Raw genomic sequence first — 18,567 nt, 5'->3', positions numbered from 1 at the left:
TTTGATCACAAATAATGCCCCTTTTGCTTTTTTTATGTAATTTCTGCTTTCTTACTATAGTATTTTGCTACATTTTGAAAATTCTTTGAAAAAGCAAAATGAACATTATAAATCCTTTTTGAAATGTATGAAGATGGAACGTTGTACCAATTCAGGATAAAACAATTTCTTAAATGAAATGAAAAAACTCTTTTAATTGCTTTCAGTAATTAATTTCCAATGAAAAATGTATAATTTTTGCTTATATATGTAATCCTATAAGTAAAATAGAATTTTGAGTCAGGATACATTCCAAATAAAACTGAATTAAAAATTTGCCAACATCAGATGGAAACACTTAGTGGATCCTGACTTATCTCAATAAAAGTTAGATAGGATTGAATCTGGCTATTCAGAATACATTGGGGCAATAATTTTGAGGGATACAACACAGTAACAAAAATGACTTATTTTATTATTATTTAAAAACAATAATTGCTACTGTCATATAATAACAGTATAGCTTTTAAAAGTTAGAAATTTTATATAACTAAAAATATTTTAATGCTTAAGTTTTAATAAAAAAAATAATGATTCCATCATACTTTCTTCATAGAGTAATCCTATGACGTTTACAGCTTCTCTGCTTATTACAATTATAGGATTTTCCTCTGTGGTTTTAGGGAAAGCTTGTGCCAGTCTGCTAGGTTCTAGTACTAAACGCCGTCCTTCATATATCAGTTCTTGATTGTGTGAAGATATTTTTGTCTGTTTGTAGACAAGTTCATTAAATATGGTAGCACTGTTAAAAGAAGAAGAAAAACATATGTAAGAAAGAACTCCCAATGCCTTAAAATAGCCAGAGGTAAGAAGGGAAAAAGGGGAAAATCTATTTAAAGGCAAACAGATAAATAGATCTTGTTGTTGACTTATGAAAATAAAATTATAGAAATACTTACTTATTATGATTGTGAATATAAATTTTGTGTGCAGTCATTTGTTGAAGAGAGAAAACATGAACAATTATCCGATGCAGTATGTCACTTGTTTCTGCAAAAAACTGATCAAATCCCCAACATTTTTCTTGATCTGCTTCAAGGATATTTGCAAGGACAGGTGTAAGCAGTACCTGTAATCCCCTAAAAGGTTACAAAGAAAATAGTATTACATTGTATAATGTATTTTTATTGTACAAGTGGTCTTTGATTGAACCAAAATTTGTTACTCAGAAGACAGTTAAGTAAATTTTCCCCTATTTACAAGCTTTCTTGCCATAGTTGTTAATCACTGAATAAGTTAGTAACACAGGTATTAAGTGAATCTGGCTTCCTCACTTATTTTGCTTATCAGAGTGTGCAAAAGGTGATCACATGACTGTGGGACACTGCAACTGTCATAAATACATGTCGGTTGCCAAGTGATCATGAGTTAAGTGTGAAAAGCAGCCTTAAGTGTGAAAACCGGTCATAAGTCACTTTTTTTCAGTGCCGTTGTAACTTTGAACAATCACTAAATGGCTGGAAGAATACATTATCAACAAGGTAAAAGTAGCTGGGATGCACTTTAGTTAAAAAGATAGAAGTGATTCTAATTGATGAAGATTGCAGATATCTTTCATGGAAATAGGGCAATTCCCTATCCAATAGCTCATCATTCCTTGTAAGAAAGTAGCTGGCAGATCATGTATTCTGCACTATGAAACAGTACATAATATATTTCTAAAGCACAACAAAGGAAAAAGATAAGGAATGTTATCATTGTAGTGGCATTTATTTTAAAGTAAATTAAAATAAGATTTTAGTAAAATTTAGTAAATTAGTAAAATTGTGCTAATTTCATAGGTTATTTTATTAATTCAGTGTTGCCTCATTTGGTTAATTAGGATGCGATTTTGCATATTATAATTTATGTTGATAAAAAAATATGTAACGAATGCTGCCTGGCCTAGTCAAAAGAATGGATAAGCCTCCAGAATAAGAGGTTACTTGAATTAGAGGGCCATGAATTAAAGTTTGGAGGGCACAGCTACTTACGATCAAAGTAAAGTTAATGTTTTTAGTAATCATTTTGTTAGATGTGCCATACTAAGTTTGGAATAAATATAAAACAAGGCTCTCTACGAAGTTGCCTCCTTGCGTGTCAGTCCAGGAAGCTTTCTTTAGAAAAGAAATGGTGTCAAAGACAAACGGGTTGATGTATGGTAAAATTTTATCTTTCAACTCTGGTGACCCAATATTAAAGGCAAGGGAAGAACTTGAATCAGAAGGTTATGCTTACTTATCAACAACTGAAAGATTTAAACTGGATAAAAAGTGCTATGGATTTGACTTTGTTAAAAATGAATTGGAAACTTTATTCTGTGGAAATAATGAACATATTTTTTGCTAAGATTTATAAAATGTTCTTGAAATTGAATTTGGAAAGTGAACATGTAAAAACATTGCATGATTCAATGGACAAGGAAATTTGGATATAATGTGTTGTTTGAACAATGGGAAAATATGTGGATGAAGGGTTTAAAATTTACATTAAATTATAATCTAAAAGAAAATTTCTATAAGATGATGTATCACTGATATTTAACACTAGATAAGTTTTTTAAGATGTATAAAGGTATATCAAATGAATATTCAAAGTATAAAAGTGAAAGGACTTTTTATCATCTATGTTGGACATGTAATAAAGTAAAAAAAAAATGGAGAAGAAATTTGGAATTTTATTACTAAATGGAAGGACACCTCAATTCCTACCATGGACGAATGGTTGCAGAAATTGATAGAGTTGGCTGAAGTGGCAAAATTGACTATTTTGATTAAAGAAAAGAATATAAGTACTTTTGTTTCCACATGGAGACCGCTTCTGAATTTTGTGCTTGAAGTAGAAAAGAATGAAACTTTGATTTTGGGTTTTACCAATTAGACTGATAAATCTTTATAGAAATGGCTGGTTTATATTATTATGAAAAAACAAAAAGTTGTGATTTGATGTTAATGCCTTGTTTTACTGCAACAGAGAGTCCGAAGTCAATGCTTCTTTTTCTTTTTTTCTAATTCTTCCTCACTTCTCTTCCCCCTCTTCCTCCCCACTGCTTTCCTATTTACTTTTGTATTTTGTATCTTATTTTATAACTCAATAAAAATGTTAAATGATTAAAAATACGTTTGCTTCAATGCTTGCCTGTCCTCAAGGAAGCTAAAAATATACTTAAAGAATAGACTGCAACATTAGAAGCCAGATAAACTTGGGATTTTAATCAGTTCAGGCAGTCATCGATGTATGAATATAAGCCTGCTAATTAACATTTGTAACCCGAGAAATTCATTAATGGGAACATATTAAATTAACATGATCCCTCCCTATTTTACCCAATGCACTTGCTAATCAATTACTACCAACCTGCGTTCAATTGAGGACCTGTATACTGCATGAGTCAAAAAGAGGTCTGTGAAAATATTTACAGTCCCCTCACATCCGGACATAAACTGTTTCAACTCCTTCCCTCAAAACGACACTATAGAGCACTGAATACCAGAACTATAGACACAAGAACAGTTTTCCCACGAAAGCCATCAACTCTGCTAAACAAATAATTCCCTCAACACTGTTCAACTATTTACAAAGTCTGCACTACTATTACTGTTAATCTTCTTATCACTCCTTATCACTCAACCCCTTACACTTGTGACTATATGACTGTAACTTTGTCGCTTGTATCATTACAATTTATATTGACAGTTTTATAGTATGATTTGATTGCTTATTGTACCTTATGACTATCATTAAGTGTTGAACCTTATGATTCTTGACTTTGATGATCGTATCTTTTATGTATACTGAGAGTATTTGCACCAAGACAAATTTCTTATGTGTCCAACCACACTTGGCCAATAAAGAATTCTATTCTAAATTCTATTCTAAAAATGCTCAGGTCATTAAGTGCACATCAGGGTGGGGAAGACTGGGGGGGGGGGGATGTCAAGGTCAAGGTCCCCCTGATCCACTGACGTTTTGCAAAAGACAACTAGAGCCTGCCAGGACACATTTATTCACCCCTACAAGCTTTGACCAGTTTTTCTCAAGGCTTTTGTTAAGAAGAACGGAGGACGGGAGCGGTGCACATGCCCCACCCAGCCTCCATTCTTCATGCCAAAAGCTTTTTGCAAAGATGACCAGAGCCTGCAGGCAAAGAAACCAGGGCAGACAGGCTAGAGTGGACACAGCTTACTAGATCTTTGCAAGGTAAGCGAGTCTCCATAGGCCCAGGGAATAAGCAGGGAGAATGTTGCAGTGCCTCTGTGGTTGTTCATAAAGGTGAACAACTGCCGTAGTGTTGCAACATTTGTAACTGGGACTGTGTCCTAAGTACTTGGGAAGGTGATGTCGTACCTTCAAAGTGAACTGTCGTAATTTGAGGATTACCTGTACCATGGTTTATCTACTTTCAGGCAGAAGTAATCTAAATCTGAGAGTTCTACTCAAATGTTCAGAAAGTCTTTTTGGAATTGTGAAACATAAATTGCAATACTAAATATAAATTAATAAAATATTGTCATGCAAAGATTTTTTATGTTCACGCAATACAACTGAAGAGAGATTAAGTCCTACTGCAAACTAGAAATTTCTTTTCCACCTATAACTCAGAAATGCAGATTATTCTAAGAAAGGATTCTCAACCATTTCAAGCCCTGTGCATCATCAATTCCCCCAATTGCTAAAATCATACAAGCCTTTTTCATTTCACACGACATCTTATGACATGGGAATCAATATTAAAGTAAGCAAATCAATGGTTTGACAAAACATACTTAGAAAGACTACAGGAAATAGGCATATCACGACTCCATTCAATGGGACCATTTTCTGCTTTCTGTACTCCAGATATTGCACCAGAAGGTTTTCCAGTTATAATTTTATACCTTTGAGATATAAAAAATACCATAATCAGCAAACATTATAATAAAACTATGTAATAGTAATGTGAATTACAAAGCAAGCTTAGGCAGTTTTCTAGTTCAGAACAACTACTTACATTTCTAAAAAAGTGGCATTTTAACTGTTACTGAACCAATTATAACATGAAACAGTTTTTAATTGTATAAAGTTTGGGACCATTAAAAATTTGAATGAAAATCTCTTGAAAATTAAAAAAGTTTTAAAAAGTTATTTTTTTCAACAGATTTATATATATACAGATAGTGAAACATCTATAGTGAAACAAGTATCTGTGAGACATTACAAGGGTAATAATGCTTCTATAATGGACTATAGCCAGTAAAGATAGAGCTCTTTCTATTTATAACATGCACAGAGATCCATTAAAAGGAAGGGAAGAGGCAAGCCGCACATCCTGTTTCATTCCAGACCTGCTTTCCAAGAGGAACATGGGACAAGAAAATCGATGAAAATCAGATCCACTTTCCATTCTTGCAGTGGAAACATTTTGTAAGTAGAATTCCATTTGCAAAAAGTGAGAATCCAACAGAGGTTCATTTGTTTGCCTTGGTCATCTATAATTATTGAAGAATCATACTCTACCTCAAACTAAAGAATGTAAATAATGTATACCTGATTATTTTATAGGATTGCCTGATTATTTTTCAAAAGTAATTTGTCCAGACAGAAAACTTTGGCTGATGTGAAAATGATGTGTGTATTAAAACTTTAAATTATTAGACTCATCAAAACTGTATTGGCAATTCCCATAAGGCAGTAGTAATTTATGAGTGTCATGGCCCCATCAGAACCCTGTGTGGAGGAGGAGGAGGAGGAGGAGTTGGAACCAGGACTGACCGACAGGGATGGCACATCTCCCCTGGCATATTTGGAGAAGCCATAGTCTGAGGATGATGCTGTCCCAGGTCCCTCAGGCATTGGGGAGATGGTTGACCAGAGAACTGCCTGCCTTCACAGACACGGGAGGAACAGTTGCTGAAAGGCAATGGTGCTGATAGGCAGCAGATCCTCTGGGGAAGAACAGCTGCCTCCTCTACTTGATCCAAGGCATGGGGTGCAGGCAAGCTCAGAGAAGGGCTGCAAGGCTACTTGTGAGGCCGCCCCACCCGTCCTTACAAGGAATACTTAGAATGGAATGACTTAAGGAGAAGCCATGGGGAGTAAGTCTTTGCCAGGAACAATTGTTTTTGCTTATCCTTCCCCACCATTGACTCATGTCTTTGGCCATTTGACCTTGTCTTGTGAACTGCTTTTGGCCCTTTGCTTTGTCTTTAGAACTACCTCTTGCCTTGTACCTTGTCTTTGCCCTGAGGACTGTCATTTTTCTTGTGCCTAGACTCTGCCTTATGGATTTGCTTAGCCAGATGGACTGGACTTGGAATCCTGGACCTTTCCCTGTGAACATGCTCCTACTCTAGATTTATTTGTAATATAGGGGCTGTTGTTTAGGGAACTGAGGGTAGCTGCCTTCAAGGTAGCGTGGTGGAGATTTACCAGTCATTGGAAGGCTGTTTGCTGGACCATTTATTGAGAGCAATAAAGGACTCTTGCCTTGTCTTGACCATCTGGGTCATAATAATGAGTTGGGTTTTAAAAGTATATATAAATAATAGATATTAAATGTATCTCATTTAAATATTGCCTCAATCATTGGAAGAAACATACTGAGTCAAGATGAGTAGCACTCTATTATTGAACTCCTATTGAATACATAACCATTTGGTTAGCTATTGAAGAAACATGATCACAGCAGTAACTCTTTTATGTTAATTGATTTTCTGCAAAAAATATCTCTTCCTAGGCCAGCAATATTGCCATAACCAAAATGCCTTTCCATTCCATATTTCTGGAATTGACTATTAAATTTATTCCAAATTGCTTCTTATGTCACTCAAAGCATTTTATAGTATTGTCTTTGGAAGGCATGTCCTACATGTTATCAACAATCTAATATTTAGAAATAAACAGAAGAACTGAGGTTTATAAATATACCAAATTAAGTCTGCCTTCAACATAATTAAAAAACATCATTTCTACATATTTAAATGCAGTACTTCCTATGTTTAGCCATGTTAAAATTATACTTGTTGCATATCTGAGAAAGAAAAATAAATTGCAAAGCAAATAATATTGTAAGAATGCAAGAATGTAACAGAATCCCCAAAGAAAATATTTCTAGAAATTATCTATTTTTTCCCCAAAATTTTATGTAGACAGTTTAGTTGGTAGTTGGTGACAGAACATTTCCTCTGAATTACCTACATCACTTCCTTATTTCTGCGTGGACCTTCAAAAGGTCGAAATGGTAGACTTCCAGTTGCAGCATGATAAAAGGTCACTCCAATGCTCCACAAGTCAACTGTTGCTCCATACTTCTTTTGGTGGTCCTTCCGCAATACTGCTCGCTCATACATGTCAGGATGCTCAGGTGCAAAGAAGGAACAATACACGACATAAAACCCTATGGCTATATTATAAAGAGCCACCAGGCACCAAGTTTCAATATACTACTTTCCATAAAGTAGAGGGGGCATTGGTCTTACCTGACATGCTCTTTCTCTGGATACCAATGGATAATCCACATTGCATTGACACATGCCTTTCTGCCCAGAGACTGAGTTCTCAATCTTTTGCCTCTCCGTCAACTACCAAGACCCCTGTTTCGATGAAGGCGTAGCCATCTGTTGGACTTCTTCATGGTATTGGCCCAGACGGTCACCAGGGTGGGAGTGGATTCTCTATCGGCATCCAGAAAAAGGGCATGTCAGGTAAGACCAATGCCATTTCTCCAGTATGCCAATTGGAGAATCCAAAGCCGGGACATACCAAAGCTTATGGGCAGGTAAAGGTCTAGTCCTGAATCCCCATATCTGTATGCACCTTTATGGAGCACCCTCCTGCCAAAGGCCACTTCAGCCAAAGCATAGGTGTCCAATTTGTAGTGGCTTACGAAAAGAGATGGGGAGGACCATGTCGCTGTCCTGCAGATGTCCTTAACAGAGTCCTGCGTTGCCCACACAGCTATAGTAGCTGCACTTCTTGTTGAATGGGCAGTTACTTGTCTGGGTACTGCAAGAGCCTGAGTCTCATAGGTCTTGGTGATGCACGCCCTGATCTAACAGCCTATGATCAATGAGGTGACCTTGGTACCCATCGAAGATGGTTGGAATGACACAAACAAGGATTCTATTCTATGATGTGAAGATGTTCTTTTGATGTATCTGCGAAGCGCCCTCCTCACATCCAAGGTATGCCACTTCTTCTCCAGGGCATGGGATGGCCCTGGACAGAAGTCCAGCAGAATTATCTCCTGGGCCCTATGAAACCTTGAGGACGGAGGGGTCCAACTGTAGAACTACCCTGTTTGTGTGGAAAATACAAAGATCCACTCTCACTGAGAGGGGCCAGTTCTGATATTTGCCTGGCCGAAGTGATGGCCACTAGGAAGATGACCTTGAAGGTTAGGAAGCACAATCTGGTTGTCCGAAGTGGGTCGAAGGATGCCAAGGTGAGGGCCTGTAGAACCTTGGACAGGTTCCAGGTGGGGTACCTATGTACCACAGGTGGTTTTAAGTTAACTGCACCTCTAATGAATGTGCATACCACTGGATGGTGGGCGAGGGATTCCAAGTCTCCATAAGTTAGCACCGTGGGCAAAAGATTGAGAACTCAGTTTCTGGGCAGAAAGGTATGTGTCTACCCAAATTGACATACTGGAGAATATAGGATTCTATTGGGTGAAATTCTACAGGCTTGAGTATTTTATGTCACAAAAATGTGCTTGTGGCAGTATACAAATTAAATTAAGTAAACAAGATTTGTCATAAACAGAAACTACTGATTCTTATATAAATCACCAACTTACCCTGACAGAATTTTTCTATACCAAAACAAACTCTAATATGAACAAAGTTAACCATGTATATATTTAGCAGCAGTTATCTTGTCAAAAGGAAGAATAATTAAAATAAATTTGGTCACATTAATTTTTAATCTTCTTCCCTATATAAATAAAATGAGGGAGATGTTTTTAATAGGATACATTCTTGTAGAATGTTTGGCAGGCTTGTTTGAACATTCAAATGTGATAATTTTTACATAAGATAACTTTTTGATTGACCTGTGCATTCTAAAATGATACTCAGGATGTGTGATTTGATCCTGGATTTTTAAAAACTGATATATAATTTGGTTTGTTTGTTGTTTGTGAATCAGCCATTACAGCATAGTATTATTTCAAACTGATAATTATGGTTTGTTTAATAAACTAAATCTTGTTTAATAAATTAAAAATTCTATTTAGAAGCCATTAAGCAAAAGAAAAAACATTGAGCTTACCAAATATTCTTCTGTTCCATAGAGAGAGACAAACTGTTCATCATCATCCAGCTCTCTAGCAGCACCAAAATCTGTCAGTTTATAAACTGATTGACCATCTTCACCTATAACACGCATTATATTGCCTGGTTTGATGTCACGATGCACTATTCCATTTTCTCGAAGATGGTTCATACCAGCCACTTAAATATAAACGATAAATTTTTAAAAATGTCTGTAGATTGCAAAATTAGGTAGGTTTGATAAGAAACATGATACCATATTAGGATACTTATATCTTATTTTCAGTTATTTTATTTCAACATGGATTAGCAAATGCCAAGAAGGACAGCAAGCAAATTTGGGTTGTAAGGCTTCTGTGTATGATAAATATACAGTACGCACATTTTAATAATAAAATGGAAAATAAAGCAAGTGTATAAAATTAAATCAAGTTTTGTAGACATCTAAATAACTTCAGCAGGCTTTCAAATCTAGATATTTTCAGAATGGTCTTGCTCTCTTTATCGTATCCTGAAAGTATCTTTTTTGGAGGGGAAGGTGACCTTTCAGTCAGTATTGGCTCCTGGTGACTGCCTGGATAAATCCCTGCAGTTTTCTTGGTGAGTTTTTATGGAAGTGGTTTGTCACTGCTTGCTTCTAGGGTTCAGAGAATATGACTTGTCCAAGGTCATCCAAATGGCTTTGGGCCAAAGGCAGGAGTTGAACTCATGGTCTCCCAGAACATTAATTACTAATCAAACAAGCTTTCAAATGTACTTCTAGTGCTGTATAAACAGCAACTCCTTCCAATCAATTTTATGGAACAGTAATGTCTCTGCTGAGCTGATTAAGCTTTTAAGATCAGCAATCTGATTTGGGCCCAGAATAATAACATGAAATTCCACCAGCAACAAAATTCCTTTCATTTATTTGCCACATTTGGAGCTACCTGTATTTTTAGTCCATTCTTTGAACTGTAGCTCCAGATAGCATTCATTCTATCTAAATATATATAACCTGGATACAACTGAGATATATGTCACCCTATCTGCATCTGCTTTGCCAGAGGAAGCATACAACTGGTGCAACGAAGTTAACTGAGTCAGAATGTACCTGGCCACTTTGGGAACACGTTCTTTGTAGTTTTACAATTTAGAGATAAACTCCTGTTACACTGCTTGGAATATGTGTGCCGACTGCAGTTAAAAGAAACTATACTCAAATTGTTAGTTTACAAATCAAATACATTCTAATTAAGTAGATGAATGTTGAATGCCAAAAAAATCATACACCAAACTATACAGTGTTTTTAAACTATAGGTCCTTAGGTATTATTGGACCATAAATCCGCAAATGAAAATAATAATCAAAATAATACTTGGGGCTAAAAGTTGGAATAAGTACAATAAACATATATCTAATGATATAACGGTCACATACCAACATCTCTCAATACAATTAAAAATTCTGTTTCTGGCAATCCATAAGCATTAGATGGCTCTTCCAAAACTGTATATAAACTGCCACATGGACAAAACTCCATAACAAGGACTTTATGTCTAGAGGTTGTCTAGAGAAAAAAAGTTTTAATTTATATTAAAAGACTTTACAAAATCTGAAATACAGTGAAGTATAAATTATGCTTTAGATTAATGAGCTAACCTATGACCAAATCTATTAGAAGCACTTGTTTAATTATATAATTTAATTATGAATTGAAATGTAATTAATTTGATCATACAATTCTGCACAAACATCAGAAAAGGGTGCATATTCTGGGTTTGGATTTGGAATTAAACACTTAGCATTACAAAACTAATTGCCTCTTGGAATCTCTAGCTCCTTTTGTTCTTTTGAAGTTGAGAAGCTTTCATTTTTATTTCATTTTTATGATAGTCTATCGTGTTATTTGAATCCAAACAAATTATTATTGTTCTTAAGTAAGGTTGATGGAAGCAAGTCAATGTAAAAACTTCATTTCCTTTCTTTAAGCAAAATTAAGATCAACCAGTCTAGGGACTGTGAAAGATACATTAATCTACAGACAATGTAAAGTATGCGCACATTTTCTAATCTCTTTCTTGTGAACATTCCAAAAGAGGAAGCAAGGAGATTGTTCATTTTTATAACATTACCATTATTATATGTCAACATGCCCTTATGAATCTCAGAATAAAATTAAGAAAGTGGCATAATAAAATATAAATACCAAATGCAAAACATGAATTGCTGCTCAGTAAAATATATCACTACATAATAATTACCTCTTCTTCTATGGCAAATAATTTGACGATGTTCTTGTGATTTAGTTTCTTTAACACTTCAAATTCCCTCATCTGAACATCAACAGGACGAAGAAAGCTAAAGTTATTAAATACTTTGACAGCATACAAGTCTCCAGTTTTCTGTAAGAAACATTAGGTTCATTTAGAAAAAGCCCAGAATCATTAAAATGATCATCTCTGAAAAATGGATGTGCCTGTCCATTTAAATTGTACTGTTAATGACATTTTAAAAAACATTTCATGGAATATTTATCTGACAAAAGCTACAATCTCTCTGTTATTAAGACAATCTGCCTTACATCTAATAAGGTGATAAATGCCATTCAATATGAGAAATTAAGAAAAGATTCTATGTTGAGCCTAGGCAAAAATCTTTTCAGCTAGTAAAATTCTATTTTTATACAAACCTTGTGTCGTCCACGGAAAACGTTTGCAGTAGCTCCTTGTCCCAGGATGTCTGATAGAAGCCACAGATAATTTGATGTGCTCTGCATATTTGCTCCCAAACAGTAAAATCTTATTGGGATTGAAAAACAAAACATAACTTCATGAATTAAGTTGCCAATATGTCTAAGACATTGTGTATATTATTCTTATTTTAGATCTATAGCAAATATTCATGTAAGGTAATTTTAACTGATTTCCAAAATAGTTTTTCTCCTGTTTATAGGAGAAAAAACAAACATGGTAATAATTCTAGCTTAAACCAATTACTGCATTTACCTTTTTTATTAAAAAGTGAAGAATAAAAACAGCATAAACTTATTGTATAAATAAATGCCTTATTTTCTAAGTAGAACACCACTAGGACCAGATACTGTATATCTCAATACACACTCATATTTAAAGTATTTAGCCATCATAGAATTCCCCTGAACTGAGCTTGACTCCTGCTGACGACATGTTTTCTTTGTAACAATACAAATTACTGCTTTGTCATTGCTTCCCCCCCCATGTCCTTTGAATTATCCAATCTGCTGTAGTTTACTATAGTTTCTTTCTCCCATTCAAACACTAACCTGATCTAAATCTGCTTAGCTTTCTCAAGATCACATTCTCAAGGTGCTGCAACCTGCTGTTACCAAAATTTTATTCCTTTATGGAGTTAACATGGAGAAACATGTTTTTTTCAAACACAGGAATAATTACCAATGCTATACAGTAATCTGCATCTGCTGACTTCTCTGCTTAATTAATTAAACATCTTAATAAATTTATGAGTTAAAATTAACAGCAATTTTAAACTTGAATTGAAGACAGTAAAAGCGAATGTATCATTTTTCCATGTCTTCAATCTATGTATATATAATTACCACCTATACACACACATACATAATGTAATTATATTGTATAAATGCTGTTTAAAACAGATAAGAAACACAACTTCAATTCCATATCAGTAAAAAAAATTGTGTGTTCTTCGCAAAACACCTAGCATTCTCAAATTTGTTAAGATGGATGTATATTAGGCAGTTGCATTAAATAGAAAAAGAATTGCACAATCTAAGATTTTTCATTTGAGCCCAACAGAATAGAGAAGGAGAGAAGGAGAGCAACTTGCCTGTGTTACTTTTGTTTGAAAACTTACACTGCAATTTGTTTTGGCAAAGTTCTATGTCAAGGAGTTCATAAAAATAATTACAGTGTCGCTGTATTATATTGTTTGTTTTCTAAAATCAATACTCTACTAAAAATAGTTTGTTACTGAGTGCTACATTCTTATTGTTTTATAATTCTTAAGAAATATTATGCGTAAAGAAGATAAGGACTCCCACTGGAAAAATACTTCTTTCTGATTTATATTAAATAAGCACATTAACAGCAAAGTTACATTCACAACAAGATTATCTGATAGTTACAAAACAGACAAATTGATGATGTTCAGCTGACATAATGATGTATCATCACTTGTTCCATGACATATTATCTGCTAAGGGTAGGTTCCGACTGAATTTTAGTTGTTTAAAAAACTTGGCTTCTTTCCTAACAACATTTATTTTTCCAATTAACATTCAACCTGATAACTGTATTCAAAGCACTATAATTTAATCCATTAAATTCAATTAAAAGTCCTGGTTTTCTTTTCACTGAATTGAATATTCTCCATCCACATATATACAAAAGTAGTTTAGACTAGTGGTTCTCAACTTATGGTTCGCATACTCCAGGGGTCCCACAATGTCAACACTGGGGGTCTGCAAAGGCTTGAAAAAATATTATGATTTAAATCTTAAGTCTTGGGGATCTGTGGCCACAAAACATATTTAAAGGATCTGCAACATTCCTGCAATATATAAATTTTCTTATTTAATTTCTACACTATCCATATTACCTAGGTGACTTTGGGCAGTTTACCGCAATCTTACTCTGTTATCAGTTTCTGAGCAAATTGGCTTTTCCCAAAGGAGGTTTCACAATATACTTTTTAGTAAAAAGGAGACATTTGTAACACAATAAAAATGAGATCCCTTACATATTTGTTAGCAGTATTTTGGTGTTGTCATGATTTGGAAAAGATACCCCCTAGACTGCATTGAATCCAGAAACAGCTTTCATATTAAGGACAAGACAGCCAATTTTGGCAATATGTTGCAAGCATAACCAAGCCCCAATTTATACCAGGTATGCTTGGGCTATACTATGCAAGGTAGGAATTCTAATTTAGAGGATACCTTGCAAGTCAACAAGCTTTTGACCACATACTACCAAGTTAAAAGTATAAGTAGTTTACTGAAACACATTTAATTAATCATTTAATGGAAAGAAAAAAAGCATAGATATGGGTGAAAGGGGATAAAATATGGAATCACCGGGAGGAATAAAAGTGACAAAATTATTTGGGATTTATATGGAAGTGATAGTTATTTTTCAATCTAAGAATAAAACTGAAAGTGTTACCCTAATGACAAGAAAAAAAAATTGAAGAAAAGTTATTGAACTTGTGAGAATGTTCAAAATAGTAAAGTTGAAGTATATCTGGAGAATCTGTAAAATATGGGTGTGCCAATTGTTTAACGTGTGCAAAGACTCCATCTGTGCTTAACTACTGGAAAAATACCATCACTTTTCTATGTAAAGAAAAAATAAAGTTGGGTTGGGAAAATATTTGGAAGAATTATTTTTTTATATTGAAAATACATGAGAGATGATAATGAGCAAATTTGAGAAATGTAGTGTAACTTTATGCTGATCGGGGTTGTACAGATGTTTTTGCTCTTCAGCAGCTGTATGAATATGAAAAATAAAGTTTATTATATGCATCTTGATTTAGAGAAGCATATAATAAATTGAATACATCCAAATTAAGTCATGTTTTGTGCATAAATGAAATTTGGTTGTTGAATGCAACATAGTAAAAGGAGCAGATTATGATAGTAATGGCAGTGATTTATTAAATTTGTATGCTACCCATTGCTATAAGACTCAGAGCAGCTGATGAATAATTGATATCAAAATATCAGTAACACTATTAATAATATAAAAGCAGTATAAATATGAAAGCATCCATAATAATAAATGGAATGCTTAGAAAATCATTCAACACTGACCAGGAAATACAACAAGGAGGTCTGATATCCACTAAATTGCTTAACATTAACAGATAAAAGTACAAAATGTTCTATCATGATCTAAGTCATGTGTTACTTAGGGATGTGAATGTCTGTACACTTTTGTATGCTGATAATGTCATGCTGTTGTCTGAGGAAAGTGAATATACACAATGTGTAATAAAAGGATGTAAAGATGAAAATTAGTATATCAAATGCCAACATATTTATTCAATCAAATTTAGAGGCCACTTTGTACTCAAAATACAGTTGTTTTTGATAATGAAAACTGGTTTGGTCCATTCAAAAAAATGAGAACAAAATTGTAAAACAATTGTGATGCATGAAAGAATATGCTGCGAAGATTGGAGGAGTGAAGATTGAGAAGCTTGGAACCAAATGGAGTTGATGGAACTTCACACAGAGAAATGAGAAGTTAAAAAACTAAGAGCAATATTTAAAAGAGCATGTGGACATAGTAAATACAAGGATGGCCTTCAAAGATCGCAAAATATAGAAAGTAATGAATGGTTGTTGGTATATCCCAATTTTCCTTTTTTCCTTTTTTCCTGACTGAAACCAGTCATTAAACAAAGACAACCTGTTCCACACACTAACTTTGCAATCCATCTAGCACAGGGGTCTCCAACCTTTCCCGCTTTGAGGACTAATGGGGGGAGGGGTGTGGTTCTGCACAAGCAACAGCATGCAGCTCCAAAAGTGGTAGGTGTGAGTGCCTGCCGCTTGCACAAATGGAGCTTCCCACAGGAGTGCCCACCACTCATGCAAATGGAACTACGTGTGCTTGCCCACTGCTTGCATGTCCCAGTTCTGAACAGGCCACAGCCCAGTATTGGGCTGCAGCCTGGGGACCCCCTGAACTAGTGCAATCCCAGAGATATTTACTTAGAAGCTATCCCGGGGAGCAAGGACATATCTAATTTTAATAATATTTCTATTAATTAAATATATTCTAGCAAAACATAGCAGAAATGTCATATTCTCCACCTATGATTAGTCAAACAAGAATTGTTTCAGTTAATAACTTGAATTCTGTTATAAATTAAGCTGAAAAACAAATTGCTATATAGCGTACATATCTTCTAAAAATGAAATCTGTTGCTATTATTAAGCCTGAATCCATATGTATTAAGAGCAAGTTACAGAACAAATGGATAACTTTCTAGAAAATTAAAGAGTTGTTATCATTAGTACCAATCAGTCTTAATTTTCAGAAGGGAGGCCAAACATATTTTTAGGAAAAGAATGCTCTATTTAGTGTCAGTTCATACTTACAGCAGCACTGAAAATGTAGCTTTACAAACTGTCCTCAGACTTATAGCCACTGCAGCATCTCTGTAGTAATGTAATCACTATTTGTGAGCTTCATAAGTTTCTTCCAAGAGGCAAAGTCAATAGACTTACTAGCAGTAAGTTGTGAGCCTGTGATGTTTTGCTTAACTTTGTGTGGTTTGCTTAAGGAAAGGAATCAATACTAAGTTCAATATGTTGTATCATTTAACAACCCCATTGCTCAGCAGAGTTGCCACTTCCAATTGTGGTTGTTAAGTGAAGACTATTTGGCAGTAAAGAAGTAAGACAAGTACTTATTTTCCCCAAGATTGTGACAGTGAGAAAGAACATTGATAATAATAGAGAACAAGGCTGGAGTGGGTAAAAGAGCAAGAAGATATTTCATTCACACACATTTGCACATGTTTAAGCACATGCTTAAATTTACAACTGATTAGTTTATATGCAAATCATCCCTTATCTTAAAGAACAGCCTGTGAATTATCTTTGTTATACAACATCATCCTTGCAATTAGACAATATAGAATTCTTTATTGGCCAAGTGTGATTGGACACACAAGGCATCTGTCTTGGTGTGAATACTCTCAGTATACATAAAAGATACATTGGTCAGCTGTCAAGAATCATAAGGTACCACACTTAATGATAGTCATAGGGTACAATAAGCAATCATACTAGGAAACAGTCAATATAAATCGCAAGTATACCAGTGACAAAGTTACAGTCATACAGTCACAAGTGGGAGGGGATGGATGATAAGGAGTGATGACAAGATTAACAGTAATAGTAGTGCAGACTTTGTAATAGTTGAACAGGATTGAGGGAATTATTTGTTTAGCTTTCGGGGAAAAACTGTTCTTGTGTCTAGTTGTTCTGGTGTGCAATGCTCTAGTGTCGTTTTGAGGGAAGGAGTTGAAACAGTTTATGTCCGGGATGTGAGGGGTCTGTAAATATGAACCGTTCATTACAACGCTAAAAGCATGAAAGCTGCTTCTTACAAGCAGGCGGTTTCATTATATTATGCACATGACAATAAGCACCATGCCATGAAATGCAAGAGTAAAGATACAGATGCATAAGAGTCGGAACAAGAGACGTGATCGCCTATCACAATATTGTGTACAACTCCGGACAACCAAGTCAATCAATAGCACCCGAAGCTAGGTGGATGGCAACTCTTAATTCAACCCGGGTTGAGGCCACCGGCACAAAGCGACGGAACCACTTTAGCCGCCTAGAGTTACCTAGAAAATTAGCCCCATTGCTTCAGGACAGACAGGCACAAGCTCGAATTAGTTCCGCAGAGGAGGTTAGATTTGTTTCCTTGAAAAGCTTCGTCATGATGTGCAGTACCGTCAGAATATGAGTCCCCGGAAGTGCCGGAACCCCGTTTTCTCCAAAGCCTCAGCGATTTTGCTCCCGAGACAAACTCTCATCCACCCCAAAGAGCAGCTGGTGCTACTGAGGCGCAGTGCCGGAGTTCCCTACCAGAGGCCTACCAAGCTGGCTCCAACCCCCCCTCCCCGCTCCCACTTTTCAAAGAGATTCGTCATTGAATTCTGGCCACGGACGGCTAAGCTCCGCGAAGCGTTTTTGGCCCTTTGCTCATCTTTACCTTCAAGCCGTCCGTCAAGACGGTCCGAGGAAAGGCGCGCGGCTTTATCTTCTCAAGCGCCTTCGCCCAACCAACCCCCGCGACCGGCGAGCGCGGCAACAACCTCCTCCCCAGCCCAAGCCCACTCCGGCTCTAGCTCGCCGCCCAGCTTCCCTTTCGTTTCCGGCTTCCTGGTCACGTAGGAGGCGGAGCGAAGCAGACCGAGGCTGTAGCGGGCTGCTGTCGTGGGTACGCCGCCTCCGCCGCCTTCCCGCTAGTATGTCTACTTTCTTTCCGGTGTTCAGTGGGAATTGCGACGAACAAGTATTCATAAGTATGCCGCTTTTATTTGCAGACACAGAAAATCGGGGAAGTGGCATATATCTACCAACACGAACGTTAATACTAAAATATTTTTTTCTTTAGATAAAACTTGCTCCCAATAAAATTTCCCAATTAAAAATATTGTTGAGTATCACAATAAAATATACCAAAGGAAACAATAACACATATTATAATCGTTTATTTTTTTTATCCATTCAATCCTGTCCGAAAACTACTTGGACGAGTTCCT

The 18,567-nt window shown here is 35.6% G+C and overlaps 1 protein-coding gene across 2 annotated transcripts in view; it reads right to left on the bottom strand.

The window, feature by feature from the left end:
- The window catches only part of TBK1 (TANK binding kinase 1), a 37,633-nt gene extending 19,434 nt beyond the window's left edge, over window positions 1-18,199 (bottom strand). For both annotated transcript variants that reach the window (XM_087934435.1, XM_087934436.1), the window contains exons 1-9: window positions 18,015-18,199; window positions 11,945-12,053; window positions 11,517-11,657; window positions 10,693-10,822; window positions 9,271-9,452; window positions 7,195-7,355; window positions 4,785-4,895; window positions 939-1,118; window positions 585-781 (exon numbers count right to left, since the gene is read on the bottom strand). In XM_087934435.1, coding sequence (XP_087790561.1) covers window positions 585-781; window positions 939-1,118; window positions 4,785-4,895; window positions 7,195-7,355; window positions 9,271-9,452; window positions 10,693-10,822; window positions 11,517-11,657; window positions 11,945-12,031 — 1,189 coding nt within the window. In that variant the 5' untranslated portion in view covers window positions 12,032-12,053; window positions 18,015-18,199. The remainder of the gene's footprint in view (window positions 1-584; window positions 782-938; window positions 1,119-4,784; window positions 4,896-7,194; window positions 7,356-9,270; window positions 9,453-10,692; window positions 10,823-11,516; window positions 11,658-11,944; window positions 12,054-18,014) is intronic.
- Between the last annotated feature and the right edge of the window lie 368 nt (window positions 18,200-18,567).

Source organism: Pseudonaja textilis, chromosome 5 (genome assembly GCF_049901715.1).
Source record: "Pseudonaja textilis isolate UNSWEBS1 chromosome 5, rPseTex1.2, whole genome shotgun sequence".
In the NCBI taxonomy this organism is placed as follows: domain Eukaryota; kingdom Metazoa; phylum Chordata; class Lepidosauria; order Squamata; family Elapidae; genus Pseudonaja; species Pseudonaja textilis.
The sequence above is the reverse complement of the archived record's forward strand: the minus strand, read 5'-3'. Positions and strand labels throughout refer to the sequence as shown.